The sequence below is a fragment of the Colias croceus genome, chromosome 1 (genome assembly GCF_905220415.1).
Source record: "Colias croceus chromosome 1, ilColCroc2.1".
NCBI lineage: Eukaryota > Metazoa > Arthropoda > Insecta > Lepidoptera > Pieridae > Colias > Colias croceus.
The window spans coordinates 15,002,730-15,019,702 of record NC_059537.1 but is presented as its reverse complement, the minus strand read 5'-3'; the positions used below and the strand labels follow the sequence as shown (position 1 = coordinate 15,019,702).

General features: G+C 34.5%; 2 protein-coding genes and 1 long non-coding RNA gene across 3 annotated transcripts; 1 reads left to right on the top strand and 2 right to left on the bottom strand.

Moving 5' to 3' along the window:
• Nucleotides 1–3,045: 3,045 nt before the first annotated feature.
• On the top strand, nt 3,046–7,009 carry LOC123694363 (leucine carboxyl methyltransferase 1). The gene is made up of 3 exons (XM_045639785.1): nt 3,046–3,472; nt 4,614–4,797; nt 5,244–7,009. Exons 1-3 carry the CDS (start codon nt 3,254–3,256, stop codon nt 5,795–5,797), a joined length of 957 nt encoding a protein of 318 aa, XP_045495741.1. The 5' UTR covers nt 3,046–3,253; the 3' UTR covers nt 5,798–7,009.
• A 1,358-nt stretch (nt 7,010–8,367) lies between these two features.
• Nucleotides 8,368–10,539, bottom strand: LOC123706143. Its single transcript, XM_045655312.1, has 4 exons — nt 10,341–10,539; nt 9,781–10,073; nt 9,222–9,330; nt 8,368–9,011 (listed from the first exon to the last, which is right to left on the bottom strand). Exons 1-4 carry the CDS (start codon nt 10,537–10,539, stop codon nt 8,368–8,370), a joined length of 1,245 nt encoding a protein of 414 aa, XP_045511268.1.
• Nucleotides 10,540–13,663: 3,124 nt separating this feature from the next.
• On the bottom strand, nt 13,664–14,208 carry LOC123694758. The gene is made up of 2 exons (XR_006751844.1): nt 14,149–14,208; nt 13,664–13,845 (listed from the first exon to the last, which is right to left on the bottom strand). It is a non-coding gene; the product is annotated as an uncharacterized LOC123694758 (long non-coding RNA).
• Nucleotides 14,209–16,973: the final 2,765 nt, after the last annotated feature.

The window sequence follows — 16,973 nt, the reverse complement described above, 5'->3', positions numbered from 1 at the left end:
TATACAATGAAATCGTGATGGCAAAAATGTTTGTTTGCAAAAATGATGTTGAATATACGTATACATTAAAGAAAAGATTATCGCTACTGACGAAAAATGCTATTTGCTTTAGCTATTGAACATACATTTTATTTGTGTTTTAGATAAAAAAGGCTTCATCCTTTCTTTTATTTCATACTTTTTTTCATCTAGGCACCACTATTATTATATCCTACAAGTTGGAGTGATGACCATGTACGGGTTCCGGGAACTGCCTTGAAACGAATAGCGTAAGATCGGTCCGTATGGAGTTCTATAAGGAGGACTATGCTCAGCAGTGGGTGTTTATCCGGTGAAATGATGATGACCGAAAACGAACACCACAGCTAGTAATAAATGCTTAATACAGTTATATCTCCAAAAAAGTTTTTTTTCATTTTAATACAACTTCATAATAATAATTAAATAGTAAATGAAATTGTCACATTTGTTTACGTGTGCAGGAAACGTAACATCTATAACATTGAACCTTCTGTGTCGTTAGTCTATGCCAATTGCCATGGCAACTATTTGTTTATTTATATTTAATTGGTGAATTCTTGTGACTTTTGCTTACACCTGCGCGGAAGTGACAAACTATCTTTGTCTTTTTTGTTTATATCATTTTATTAGAGCCATCTCTCTTATACAGTATGTCAATGTAATAAATTAAGTAAAATGAAACTTGTATTTGTGTGTGCCTGACACTGCATAGGAAGCATTTTTTTTGGATATCTTGTGAGTATATAACGTATCTATACATAAAATATCATTGGCTGTAACTTGTTGCAATTTTATATGTATTTTTGTATCTCAAAAGGTTGATTTTTTTTGTTGATACTTGCTATAAATGTGGTCTTAAGTTTTTACAGTAGGAGATGAGGTTAAATAAATATTATTTTTGTGTTATAAGCTGTTTATTCAAATATTCAGACGTGAATTATTATGTTTATCGATAACATTTTGGACTCCCTACTATTTTCAAGGTTATCTCATTGAATTTGTGGCTTGGCGTGGAGGGCACGGCGATGCGTTTTTGCTCTGGCGGTCAAAAGGTTAATATTTAGTTCAGGATACATCGCCCATTTTTGCAAGTGACTACTATCAAGCTAATTTTCCGTTTGTAGCTTTATTTTGATGAGACGCCCAATAATTTCGTGTACGAAAGTCTCGATTGTGGTAGCTAACAGAGATAACAAAGATAAAAATTTTTGATTTGATGGTTCTCAAATATTTATTTACTGAATGATTTTTTTTTTTCAATCTCAAGATAATTATTCGAAAAAATATTTGTCCTACAAAATCTATGGTTTGTTCAAAGAGTCCCCATTTCCAAAGTGTATCGCGAGGTCATCATATAAAATGATTTCTAACAAGCTGATTTTTTTGTTTTCACTTATTGTAGTTAATGCTTATATAATTCAACAGACATATTGTCCTACAAATTGCGTAATAAATATTTGAGAATCATCAAATCAAAAAATTTTATCCTTGTTATCTCTGTTAGCTACCACAATCGAGAGTTTCGTACACGAAATTATTCGGTGTCTCATCAAAATAAAGCTACAAACGGAAAATCAGCTTGATAGTAGTCACTTGCAAAAATGGGCGATGTATCCTGAACTAATTGTGATGTGAGTTTCTCTGTCTACGGATGTCTCGGAGGAATTATCAAGCCTGGAGTAACAATTAATTGAACGTTTCTTATATAGTGGCTCTGGCTTTTATTCAATACCCTAAGGCCTAATTAGTGCGATAGAAAGAGACAACACACTGTTATCGGCTTGGCATTCAAATCAACATGTAGCCACTTTTTGTTCTAAAAAGGTAGTGCTTGCCACAAATTTATCGAATACTAAAATATCTATAAAAAAGACGTGTGGCACTCGGGGACTGCCGCGGTAAAGCTATTGCATAGCATGCCTTCAAGCCACACCTCCGAGCCCATCGGAGTGGGGAGCGTGAGGTTTTTCGTTACGGAATTTCTCGATTCGGTCCCCGCGCTCAAGACCCGCGATAGAAGCTATGCAATAGCTTAATAAAAAAATTTAGTTATAAAATTGCTTCAAGATAATTTAAACGAATCTATTTGGAATTATTCATATACGATGCGTACTGACTGCCTTGCATTGTATGGTAGTGGTTTTTTTAAAAAAATATTATTCGCCCGCATAGTCAAAAACACACGCATAGTTCCCGTTTCCGTGGGATTTCCGGGATAAAACCTACCCTATGACCTTTCTTATATCTCAAGCTATCTCTGTTCCAAATTTGAAGTAAATCCATACAGTAATTTTTGAGTTTAGCCCGGACATACATAAAGACAAACAGACAAAAATTCTGCAAACTATAATTTTGGCTTCGGTATAACAAATATTCAATGTACAGTTTTAACTTTCCTACATACTAAAATTGCAAATCATTTAGTGTTCGATAAAAAGGTATTAAATGCTATAGTGTCAGTGAATAGTCTATTTCAAAAACTCGACCATGAAAAACCAATGCTCGCGAGGATAGGCAAATGATTCATTTGGTAAAGATGGATCCATTTAAATTTCATCCATTCCAATCGATGCATAATATGTTAATGGCTCTGTTAAGGCTCTGATGAAATGAAAGATTGCATTGAAATATTTAAATAGATATGTATTCACATTTCATACTCAGTTATACATCCTTCCTCTATGTTGCAGAGCTTCACCGACCATCAGTGCGTACCTACGTGAGTCGCGCTTGTCATAATATGGGAAATTCATAAAACCGTTCATACACAGCGTTCATAGCTAGACCGACCATACCACGACCATACGCACGCGTATTTGTCGGTGAAGCTCTGCAACCGGCCCAAACATTAAAGTTCAAACCGTGTGATCATCTTCTTCTTCTTTTTTGTTTATGGCGTTATTAATCTTATTATCTTCTTCCCACACTTCTTCCACTGCATACCACAGCCCACAGGGCAAGTACCTAATATCTGCATACTATTTATTGACATTAATTGTCAATTGTCGTTTGGATTACCGATTAGGTATGTCATTGTCAGACGTCAACGCTGAACGCACAAAGTGGCACTGGCTATTTTGCCGAGATAAAAATAAACTACTTTTAATTTTTCGTATAGAAAACATACATTCGGATATTTATTTTTTATTGAACTATTGTAAATTTGTCGAGCCAAGTGATGGTTGATTAAAAAATCCCGTTTGCGCTTGTGTCTAACAACATACCTAATAAAATGAATAATATAATGTCTTGGACCGTAGAAGATGAGGCGATCATCGCCACCAACACGGACGCTACGGAGTGTAAACGGTGCGCAGTGGAACTAGGATATTGGAAAGACGAATACATCAAATATTTCGTAAAACATGCGGATAGAAAAGCACCTGAAATAAATCGCGGCTATTATGCTCGGGTCAAGGCAATGGAGATGTTCATACATCAGTTTCTAGAAGTAAGCTGTAGACGCTGTATATCACAATATATTTTATCGAAATAATACGTTTTGCTATAAATGCAATATATACTTATGCAGTTATGTTCAGGGCCTTGAATATATGAAATATTTGAAATAAGATTTTTAGTTTTTTTAACCGACTTAAAAAAAAGGAGGAGGTTATCAATTCGGCCGGTATATTTTTTTTATGTATGTACACTGATTACTCCGAGGTTTCTGAACCGATTTACATGATTCTTTTTTTGTTTGATGTGGTGTCGAATTAGTCCCATAAAAAATTTATTTGGATAGGCCCGCTAGGTTTTATTTTATGAGCAATTTTGTCTGATCTCGATGACTTAATTGAAATGTAGCAAGTAACTTTGATTCACTTCCCGGTAACCGATTGATCTGAAATTTTCGGAAGGTGGCCATAGGAACTCAGTAATATATTGACTCAACTTTATCGAGTTTGGGCTTGTTTGATTTGTGTTGAAAAATACACTAAAAAGTATTAAATAAAAATAACTATGTTGAAAACAACCAACTTCAAAGAGGGAAAAGTAAAAAATAAAAAAGATTTGATATTATTAATTAATACATATTACATATTTAGATGTGCTATTTACTAAAAATGTTTGATGTCTAGTGGACATGTGAAAACTAAGTGCTTAGTTCTTGGCAGTGACTTCAACTTGTTTGTTGAATTCTGTTTTTGAAGTCGGTTGTTTTTTACATTCCACTTTTATCCAGAAATTAGGATGAATGACTTATGAAACATAGACTTAGGGCTGATTTTTCAATGCTTGGATAAAACTTATCCGTCCAATAAACTATTACACGATAATATTAAAATGTCACGTAAACTGTCAAATACGGGCAATTAGAATACGTTTTAAAATGGTAGTTTTATACATTATTCAACGAATAAGTTTTATCCAAGCATTGAAAAATCGGCCCTTACATGATATTCTTCTCAAGTTCTGTGGACTGTGCACATCAAAGTAGATTTTATAATAAGATAAAATTTTTCCAATTGTAATATTACCAATTGATTAACTATAACTTAATTAACTAAAACTATTTTTAACTAGTTAATCAAATGGTAATACATATTTTTGAAAGTGAAAAGTAAATATTTTTTTTTAATATTTTGCAGAGGTGTGGCACTAAGTGTCAAATTATAAATCTGGGCTGCGGATTCGACACATTGTACTGGCGACTGAAGGACACCACTCAAGCCGTCAGCAATTTTATTGAACTAGACTTCCCCTCTGTCATCAGCAAGAAGTGTCACATTATTAAACGCAACAAACAGTTACTCGAAAAGATATGTAATGAAGGTATATATTATTGTTATGTTATGAAGGTATATAATATTATTGTTATGTTTTTTGTTTACTATCCTTAAGATGTAAACATATGGATATATTCTATTCTGGAGTTTCTTTTCCGTCAGTCCTGCATTCCGTATCAGTGACATAATCGGTAAAACTGTGTTATGACAAGTCAGAAGTCTAATTGAATGAATAAATGTTTGAGTTTGAGTATGCTATTGTGGAAGACGTGTATAATAAACTATTATGCGATACATGATTTTGTTATATCTCAAAGAGTTTAGGCGCCAAACGAATAGCTTTAATACCTAAATATCGATCGCATCAACGTTTGTCGTGTAGTTTTAAAGATTCAACAGTATATCTCCAAGTAACAATTTTATTATATATATATTGTGTTAAGGGACGATAACGATAGACTTTTAAATGAATATCTTACGCGCCCTCCGCAGACGGCGAGGTGGTGCTGCGGTCGGGCGACCTGCACGCGGACGGCTACCACCTGCTGGCCTGCGACCTGCGCTGCGAGCGCGAGCTGGCGCGCAAGCTGGCGGCGGGCGGCGCCGCGCGCGAGCTGCCCGCGCTGCTGCTGGCCGAGTGCGTGCTCGTGTACCTGCGGCCCGACGCCGCCGACCGCCTGCTGGCGCAGCTGGCCGCCGCGTTCCCGCGCTGCGTGCTGCTGGTGTACGAGCAGTGCAACCTGGGCGACCGGTTCGGCGAGGTGATGGTGCGCAACCTGAGCGCGCGCGGCTGCCTGCTGGCGGGCGAGCGCCACTGCCGCCAGCCCGCGGCGCAGGAGCAGCGCCTGCGCGCGGCCGGCTTCGAGCGCGCGCGCTGCTGGGACATGGACACGGTGTGGCGCGCGCTGCCCGACGACGACCGCGCGCGCGCCGAGGCGCTGGAGATGCTGGACGAGCGCGAGCTGCTCAGCCAGCTCAACTCGCACTACGCGCTCACCGTGGCCTCGCGCGGCGACCTCTTCGCCGACCTCGACCTGAGCGGCTGAGCACACCACCCCCCGCACCCCGCACACACACCTCCCCCCACTCACACACACCCCTCCCCCCACGCGAGCTGCTCAGCCAGCTCAACTCGCACTACGCGCTCACCGTGGCCTCGCGCGGCGACCTCTTCGCCGACCTCGACCTGAGCGGCTGAGCACACACACCCCCCGCACCCCGCACACACACCTCCCCCCACTCACACACACACAGTCAGTCGTTCCTAACGAGCATTTCGCAGATCTTAGAGTAATTATGATGTATTGATTCTTTATAGTAAAAAATCTCAAATAGTTCTGCAACGTGTAATGAACGTAATATTTTTGGATATTTTAACATTTTATTAGATTTTTAAGAGCTTTATTTGTGAATTTTGCGAAACGATATTATAATAATTATTGATGAGTGTGTAGCGTTAACGTTCCGTTGATTCGTTCTGCAGATGATCGCTCGTAGTCTTCCTTATTTATTTATTTCTCAAAATAGACTAAAAGTTATGTTTTTTCGGTGCTAACTCGAGTTTTTTCTGGATAAATATCATATATATAACTATACATTTAAGATGATTTTTCGGAGAGGTAACTTGTTCATTACAACTCTGAAAATTATATCTGTATTACTTTATGACATAAAAATTCTATAGATCTATTCTATCGTATAAATTATGGTCCGTAGTGATTTAGTACTCAAAGTATAGCGTCCCTAAACTAAAGTTATCATACACTTGGTACTGAACACTTCGGAATAATCAATTAAACTATCGGTATCGTGGCATAGTGTGAGTGTGTCTAAAGTATTTGATTAGATTTTAAAGTAAATTATATGGTTGTAAATATATTTTTTGTTGAAAGTTGTTATCGCGTTGTAAGTATGTGGATTGTGAAGCGCGCAAGTGTCTCCTATAGCTAAATATTAACGTGCAGTTTTTTGAAGTCTATTATCTACTTGTAAAATCAATATAGGATGTAACCATTTGTTGTATAATAATTGACATAATTTCGTAAGAGACAGCCCCCGGAACTCGCATTCGATCCTGTGACTGTTGACTTCTGCCAACGCCGACTCGGAGTTTAATTTTTTTTTTTTTCAATTTATATAATAGATTGCGAGTACGCTAGTCTCACTGTAGGTATCTTTCAGTAGAAAATTATCGGTAGCGATATATCCTTGTAAATTTCTCTAAAAGTATATCATATCAAAAACTCTTTAAACCGAGCCCCCTTACCACGGGACACGCAGCTGGAAAGGTATGGAATCCCCCCCCCAACCGTACTCGCCAAATATCGTATTCAAGTGAAGAAGAAGTGATAAGCAAAAACTTGAGAAAATCGTACTCGATAAAATAGAAAAAAATTCTTATACTGTACAATATCGTCGCCGTAGAAGAGAAATTAGATAACTAACAAAACTGTTTTTACGAGAAAAAGCTGATTTAGTGTATTTTTTTCACAAAAACCGAAATAAAAATTTTACTGTTAACATTTTTACTGTAGGTTTTTTTATATGTTATTAAAGGGTTAGTTATGCATGTTTTTAGTTTATTGTAAACCCGATATCATGTTACCTTAATATTTAAGAAATAATTTAAAAGTTATCTAATTTTGCTCCAACGAGATTTCGGAACTTACATGTAGTTATCTACTTTATTAAGTTAGTTGTTCAGTTTTGTCCGTGTGAGTTAAAAACAATCAGTTTTAAATTGAAATGATAATTAACATTGTTCAATTTTTCCTCTTCAAATAAAATATATGAAAAACATTTGTCTAATTCTTTTCGGATAATCTAAAGTAAAAAAATGAATAAATCTTTTTATGAATGACTAATAATTAGTAAAAAAATACATTAAATAAAAAAAATTTTTTGAAACTGATAATTCAATGTTGTTTTAGTTAAAAATAAGTAACATAACATTATAAGCTAGATAAATTAATGATATTGAACAATCTTAGTAAGTATTTGTTTAAATCTAACTGCTATAAGTGGGTAAAACCCGAGTCTTAAGGATTCGGTTACATAGAAATATATTATAGGTCAAGCTAATAAAAGCGTGTCAAAATTCAGAACATTTATTAAAAAAAATCATTGTGTCAAACATAACTCTGTAATGTTTAAGTTAAACAAATAAAAAACAAAATGAACTATACAAAACAACAGTTTTAATTAGTCTTGAGATTCTTAACTTATTCTGAATCGGAGCTAATGATGACTGACTGGCTGCTTGATGGCAAGCTTTCATACCATGGGTGTAGCTCAACAGGTATTATATTTTTTTTACACAAGTTTATCAAATCCTTTTTTTTCGCTTCCGAAATAGGTAGAGGCTGTTGGTATGCCTTTTCTAGGCTTAATCTAGAAATATCTACTACTGTTGTTGCCCTGTTTCTTGTCTGCCTAGACGTCTTTGAACTTGTGTCCATCAATAAATATTGTCCCTCATAATCATACCGGAATTGAATGACTCCAGGTAGAGCTTTTTCAAATCGGAGGCATTTTATTTTTAGCCAATTGGCTTTGCTTCCGTCGGAGCAAACCGATTTGTTTATCAGTATCTTTGATGCTAAAGCTTTGACATCAATCATGTCATGGAAAAAAAGTTCTTTGACCTTATACGGAGACACATTTTTATTATATGTCTACTAGAACGAGCTCTCTGCATGATGCCTTTCCAATCAATTACGGAATAAACATCAGAAAATCGTTTCTCCTTTTCAATGGCACTATGCATAGAATCAACCTCCATAAAAGAGTGCCCACTTTCCAGATATTTTTGTTCTATTACATGCAAGTTTGGGCTCACTTGAACCAAATGTAACAAAAATGCTGCCATATATTGGTTTCTGTTTTGTCCAGAACATGTGTCGGAATAAATAGTGACTTCTCTTACATTTTTCGATATTGTGTTAAACCATGTGTTAATTGCTGAAGCAATCTCAATGCTTCCTCTTTTTCCGTTCATTTCTGTCCAAATTATACAGTGCGCATTATTTTCTGGGGGCTTAAACTCATAAACCGAAAGATTGTATAAGTTTAACTTGCGACTATAGTACATAAGGCTGTCTGAAGTGGATGGTATCTGTAACAAACTCTGCAAGTCCATTGTGATGCAAAGAAAAGTATCATCCTGCTCAGACCGCTTCTTATCAATATCTTTTGAAGCGTAAGATTCTTCTTTCCGTTTGATATGATCGTCGTATTCTCTCTTCAGTACAATGTCTGGGTCTGGTGTGCGATGATACCGATTACAAAGACCACATTGGTCTTTTTTTGGATGAAAAAAAGCTAAATTATACTCTGTTCCAAAAATTTTTTTATATACGTTAAATTTCACGGGGATTTTGTTTTCTTTCATTTGGTTTTCAAGATACAATTCGTACATTTTACTAATCGATAAATTTTCACTTAAATATTGTCTTGTGGTTCCTTTTCTACAGTAATGAGATTCCTTTTTTGGAAAACTTTCGATGTGTTCTTTTACTTCTTTAATTTGGTCTTCTGGAGTCTTATTTGCAGGTTTTGTTTTGCCTCGAAGGTCGTTACCCTGGAACGATCCATTTTTATTGATATTTTTGATTGCCGTTTCAATCGGACCATTTGAAATACATAATGTAGTAGTAAAAAAGCTTTTACAAACTTTCATAAGTTTATTGTCCTTGAAAAACCCAAACTCTCTACTTGAAGATCGTTGTTTCTCTGGCGGTAAGTTCTTAATAGGTCTAGCAACTGGTTTAACTAAGATACGCTTCAACAAGTATTCTTTTTGCAAGCGAAAATCATCGATAGCCCAATATTCCTTACATAAGTCTAAACGCTGTGTTTCTGAAAATAATTCTGTGCATTTATTTCGACACAAAACACCACATTTTGGAGGTTTTGGTAATTTGGCCGCAAGCAATTTTCCTTTAGTATTTACATATGATAAACATTGGCGTTTCTTTTTTTGTTCGTTTACCCTTTTCCACCCCGATTTGTTACTTGCTTTCCATCTTACTATCTTTTTAGTCTCTGTATTTTGTATATATCTCGGTTCTTCAATTTCTTTGGTTTCTTCATTTTCCCTATCTGTTTCGTTTTCTCTACTTTCTTCATTTTCTCGACCTCCTTCATTATTCCTAGCTTCGTCGTTATCTCCAACTTCTTCATTTTCTCTTGCTTTTTCGCTGTCTTTAGTTTCTTCATTTTTTTTAGCCTCTTCATTTTCTCTGCTATCTTTATTTGATTTATCTTGTTCATTTTCTTTCCATTCATCATGCTCCCTTAGTTCCTCAAAGTCTGTTTCACAGTCTGTGGTTTCAGCAATCGTACGATTATAAAAAATAGTATTTTCTTTTCCATCTAGTCTAACGTCTTTTTTATTGTTAATATTATTTGTTGCGTTTTTAATATAAAGGTCATCGTTATCTTCACTAGAAGACCTTTTAGGGGTTGAGCTCAAATGTTTTTTAATTTTCTTACATTTTGATTTCTTTTTATATTTTTTTTCATGTGATAGTTTTACATCGCTTTCTGAACTAGAGTTACTAACTGTAAATTTACATTTTCGTTTCTTACTTACTTCCTCATCCGATTCTGGTAACCACGACGTTTCTGAATCTTCAAATGGTTCCTCATCTGACAATGGCAAAATGCCTGATATGGGAGAGCCCCTAATCGGTGACGTGTCATTACTAGCTCTTTCAACAGCTTCACAACTTAATATGTTCAGGGATATGGGACTAACAACTGCATTAATAGGCAAAGGTGCTGACATTGGTTGAGGTATTTGATCATATCGTTCAACAGAAGTTGGTGCAGATGTATGTGTATTAAACCGAAATAAAAATTCTGAATTATTTGCTGATTCGGCATCTTGTTCTGAAGAGAATTTACTAATTTTATTACAATTTTCTTTATCGATTAGATTGCTTATAGACATATCTTTGGTATTTCGAGATTCGAAATCAGTTGATCTGTTTAGAGTTTCTTCGTTATTCTGAAAAAATGAAACAAATGCCTTAAATGAAAATAAATGTGTGATAGCTCTATTACCGCTTGCGATCTTATAATTGAGATCTATACGTCGATACAATTATTAACAATGCAAAACATGGAAATGTGTTAATTTTTAACAAACTCTACACGGTATTTATTTGAGAATAAATAAAAACTACTTTCGTAATGCGTCCAGTTCGTGAACTCAAAAAAAAAATAAATAGAAAAAAAAAATAAACAGAGTCCGTATAATATTGCAATTGGTATAATAAGTATAGCCTATGTTACATTCAATGAATCAATGTAGCTTTATAGTTTATACCAAGTTTCAATGAAATCGGTCGTAGTTTCGGAGCCTATTCAATGCACAAATAAACAATTAAACCTTTCCTCTATAATTGTATTAATTAATAAACAATTAATATTATATTATTAACATTAAAAAAAATTACCATATTCTTTATTATTCATAATATTTACCAATATTATTAATTATAAACATTATAAGTTAAATTAGGTAAAACACAAATTAGACTTACTTCAATTATCGATTTACATTGTTGTGTTTTACCACGTAATAGTTCAACCATAGCTCTTCCTCGTGAGTTCATATTGACGCGACTCTTATACAAACACGTCAATAGAACACTTGTTTCGTAAACGTTTTGTACACTGCCGTTCGTGATGAAGGAGAAGTTCGAAGTGAGCGAGTACTTCATAGCGCGGGAAGAGGCGACGCGGGCGCGGCGGTGCGGTGTTCATTATGCAGTTTCAAAATACAATAAATGAAAATTATTTAGTTGTGAGTTATGAAGAAATGAATAACTGTTGTATAAAATGTTTAATGATATACTTTAAATAGACAAAATAGATAATGTACATTGTTCGTTTTTGCCACATCTTTCTTTTTACCTTCTCAGAATTTGCGTCGAGGCGAAAATGATTAACGCTCATTATGCATTTTATTTAACACCATAAGGGTTTATCTTGAAATTTAATCATTTATTAGTCAGTTATTCAATTTTTCTTCTCAATTTATACTTCAATTATTGAATGTCCATTTTTGTTACAGAACCCTACTTTTTTTTATATCTTACGAACAAAACGAGATTTCAAAGCGAGGGTAAGGTCAAAAGATGCGGCCAACTTTAAACTTTAATATAATGCAAAAAAGTAGATTTTGGAAAAAATGCTAGTTGTTCGATTTCGCTTCTACGGCGACGATATATTATAAAAAAACCGGCCAAGTGCGAGTCGGAAGCCGTTAGCTGCAAATTTTCGCAAATTTCAACATTTGCAAGGGATTAAAAACAGGTTTAAACAGAACTTTAGATGTGCGAGTGACTCCGATTTGCACCAGTTTTATATATATTGTACAGTATAAGAATTTTTTTCTATTTTATCGAGTACGATTTTGGGGGGGGTCATGTCCCCCATGACCACCCCCCTGGGACCGCGCCTGCCCCTTACAGTGCAGACCGAGTTGGCCGCTCTGTGGCCGGTGCGGGCGCAGGCTCGCGGGTACTTACTACTATTCTATATTTATTGATCGATATCGATTTTATCATAACAATTAAGTGTTTAATAATTATTTAAAAATAAATGCTGTATTTATGCAAAATGTAGTTTTATTAATTACCTAGCCTCATTTCTTCACATGGATATTGAACGTTGTTACTGTGCGGTAGCTGTGCCCAGTGGCGGATTTACAGTTCGTAAGAATGCAGGAAAGATGTTTGTTATTCTTTCACGAAAAATACAAAGACTACTGAATCGATTACAATGAAATTTGGTATGGCTGATAAGATTCAGTAGGTAGGTGATAGATGCTGTTACGTTACACCTTTCAAGGTACCAGCTGACGAACTTTCCGCCGAGATACTGCCAGCTGACATTAAATTTCACTTATAGTAACTACCATGTAAACTATCACCAGGTAAATTTTCAGTCGAGAGGAAAATAACTGAAAATACGAATTTTTTGAAGTGAAACTTCTATATCGGGGTTAGAAAAAAATTTAGTGTAACAATTTTTTGTTACGCGTGACATTTTTCCGTTACGCGCCATCTTTTTATTATCCCTACCACGCGAGATTCGACGTATTTCTGTAAAGTTGCATTTATTAAATTATTTTTTGAAAAATAAGGTCATAAAATAGAAGGACAATAATAGAGGACGCAATTTTATTTTTTGGATGTGTGTGGGGGGGGGGGGGGGTCAATGTCACAGTTGACAGTTATATACTACGTACAAGCTACGTACATACAGTTAGGAAACTAAGCCCCCCCCCAAGAAATTATGACGTATAGCTATAGGGCCACAGAACAGAAAAAACAAATAGAAGTGCTATAATGTCATAATTAGTATGAAAACCAGTGTCGCCAAACCTACACATTTAAACCGATAGTTATACAGTACACTACAAGTAAACTATGTTTTTGATTGGACAGCTTAATTTGAGTAAAAACTGACTTAAGTTATAAATTCAGCATTTCAATATGTACCCTAACGCACCCTGTTACGGTTTATTTTAATATAACATCCCTAGGCATATTAGCTGTTTTGTTTCTCTTTGCTCCGAAATTCCAAATTCGAAAAACATTCAGCTACTCCACAACAGAGGGCGTTAGTTTTCGATAGATATAACTTTGAACCTCAACACATAGAAATAAGGTTGAAATTTGTGTCACTCTACATTAATGACATTGACTTGATATTAATCTGATGCTATGCTCTAAGGGATGTCAGCCTTGTTATCGATAATTCACAAATAAATATTTTTTTGAGCATTTTTTTTTCTTTCTATTATATGAGTATAGTACAATGTGCCACATTTTGGAGTATGTTTATTACTACTAAGTATGTCTTTTCATATTATTATTATTAAATAAAAAACGGAATAGAATAGTATAAATCTATATTTACAAAATACAAACAGAAAATATGCATTATTTTAAATCTTGGAACTGCCGTAGGTTTGATGTATCGGCGGCCTTTGTTAGATTTCTTAGTGCTGTTCGGCAACCAGTTAACTCGTCACGTTGCATTTATCCATTTCTCTTTTAAATTAGCCTCTTTGGGAAATCTATAAATAAATTGGATAAATGAAAGCTAAGGAAAAATAAAATAAAATTTAATATTTAAAATGTTTATCTTTTCTAAAGTATCGATACTGTCGATATAAGCTACAACCATCACTAAACCGACATTCGTTTGTTTATTGCAATAATATTCCAGAAAGTCTTGTTTGCTGTTCAATCTATATTAGTACTAATTTCTTATGGATTAAGGTTCATTTTGACTTAATATTTTTATAAATTTTTGACAAATTACGACAAGCGAAGTTATTACATAAAATATATTTAAAATAAATTAAAATAAGACTTACCGATGGCATGAAATGCCTCCATTGCTGATATTATTTCGTCTGCTATCATTTTTCCACTCTAATACCCTAACAACACGCAACAACGCACAAACAACACGCCCTAATTAATGAATAAATATGGAAAAAAGGTTTGCAAGCTGACAACCGACTCGAATATTTTTCTGCGCACAACTGAGACCAAGTACCTAAGGTGATCTTATCTTACTATAGTAGAGCCATTTTAATAGGCAACATTTGACAGTTCAACAAAATTCAACAACGTAACCTAGTAACGACGACATAGAATAACATGATATTTCGTTTTGTTAGAACTGCACATTTGCTTAACTTTTTTCAATTACGATTACATATCTATACATATAATAAATCTGTAGAAGGGTCAATTCTGTACATTGAAAATATTGAAAAAATAAATAGCAGGGGGTGTTACTGGATCGATACCAAACCCAAATATGTGATTAAAAAAATTTTTGTCTGTCTGTCTGTCTGTCTGTCTGTCTGTATGTGAAGGCATCACGTGAAAACTAGCGGTTCGATTTCGATGAAACTTGGTATAATTATACCTTATTATCCTGGGCGTAAAATAGGATACTTTTTATCCTGGAAAAATGCGTAGAAAAAAAATAATCTTAATTTTTCAGTTTTATCCATAGACGTTGTTCCGTAGAACCGCGAACACACGTTGCGTATTATTATAGGCCTAGCCTATTTGGTAATTGGGTCCAATAGATATTTATAAGATGTTATTGTCAGAGGTACTCAAAATGGATAAATAAACCATCCACGCGAAGACCGACATCCGCGCGGACGGAGTCGCGGGCGGAAGCTAGTCTATACTAATATTATAAAGCTGAAGAGTTTATTTGTTTGTTTGAACGCACTAATCTCGGGAACTACTGGTCCGATTTGAAAAATTATTTCGGTGTTAGATAGCCCATTTGTCGAGGAAGGTTATAGGCTATATTTCATCACGCTACGGGCAACAGGAGTGGAGCCACGGGGGTGAAACCGCGCGGAGCAGCTAGTTTATAATAATAATGACCGATACAAGTTATTTTAATATTTCATTTTACTGATAAACCATCCTAAACATAATAAACAATTTCTGAATTGAAGAACTGACGTCGCTACAATTTTGTGTCAATAAACCTTTTTTCTTTTTAAATACTAGAGACGTTACTCTAAAAATCGAAATCTGACATCTAGAATCGAATGCATTGATTACAAAAATCATCATAAATTAATAAATTCGATTGACAAATGTTTCAAATCCGTATCGATTAATTACACTTTAATCGATGTTTTTAAGCAGGTTACCTCTCTTCGAAGATAAAATTGATAGACGTCAAATGTTGCCTATTAAATTGGCTCGACTATAGTGACACGTGGGCCACACATCACATCACACTTCTATTTGTTTTTACTGTTCTGTGTATAGGGCTGTTACTTTTTGATATTTAACCGACTTGAAAAATAAAGGAGAAGGTTATCAATTCGGCCTGTTTATTTCTGTTTGCTTTTTTTAACAGTTGATTTTGAGGTAATTTGGAGATTAAAACCCGTTAAAATACAAAAATGGTGTAGCCTAAATATGAATTTACAAGAAGAAACAATCCGAATTAATACAGCTTGTAAAAGTAAATACGTTTTTATCAGTGCTATATTTCGAAATCTAGTTTTGTTATGGACGCCGAAGGCTATTTAATGTACCTAAATTATTTATAATGCTTGATATTTGTATTATACAACAATATTAATAATATTATAATATTCAATAATTATTTTAAACCAGAATTTACAATACTTGTATGTAGGTATACCTACTAAATTATTTTTAAAACGATAAATTAAATTAAATTAAAAAACACAAAATATGCAAAAATAAATTAAAATTATTATTATACGAGCAAGAACTTCTACCTTTTTGTTTTAGGAAGAAAAAGAAAATAGTTTGACAGGCTTAGTGCTTGACAAAGTGGAGACGCCACGTATCGATAAAAATACAATAATTATAATATCTATCTTTTTCTTCCCTAATATTTACGTAATTATGCACATAAATTTAAACAAGATTTTTTTAAGGTTTCCTTTTTTATATTTTCGTGCTCTTCTAGATTGCGTAAAAAATAGATGCGATCTAAACAGACTGTCCTAATAGGTACTATTTGTAGCTATCATTTTGATAGAAAATATGTCAACATAATTTAAAACTCATACTGCCATATCTATAGAAATTAAAAAATAGTCTCTTTTTAACTTGTAGTCAGATTATATATATATACAAATATATTTATTGAAAGGGCTACAAACTGAAACAATCGATATTTATTTAATGTGAATTGACATCACTTTAAACTTTTTTCCATACTATATTCAAAATCTGTGGATGTGTCACCCGCTACTATCGATCCCCCTCAATACCCTCGTAAACACGCTTGATGGGGGGGGGAGCCATTTCGAACATTTTGTATGAAGTTTCTTTACTGTATGTATCTGTATATTGTGTCAATGTGAAGCTAAAACCAAGTTTGTGGGGTCGCCACCCTTGTCCTACGGCCGCCATCTTGAAAATAGTGGTTGAAATGGTTTTTACGATAATATATTATCTCATAAACTATTTATGAGATAATATTATATTATCGTAAGAAATGATATCAGACCATTTTTGTTGATTGTTTTTCGAGGAACAACTTTTACATACAACATTTTTTCATTACGTCAATAGCTAAAGTTTTACAGCGATCTGAAGTGAGTATTATTTTTCAGTACTCTTAAGTCTTAACTATACATACGTAGTATATTATTATTAGTCTGTGACTATACCA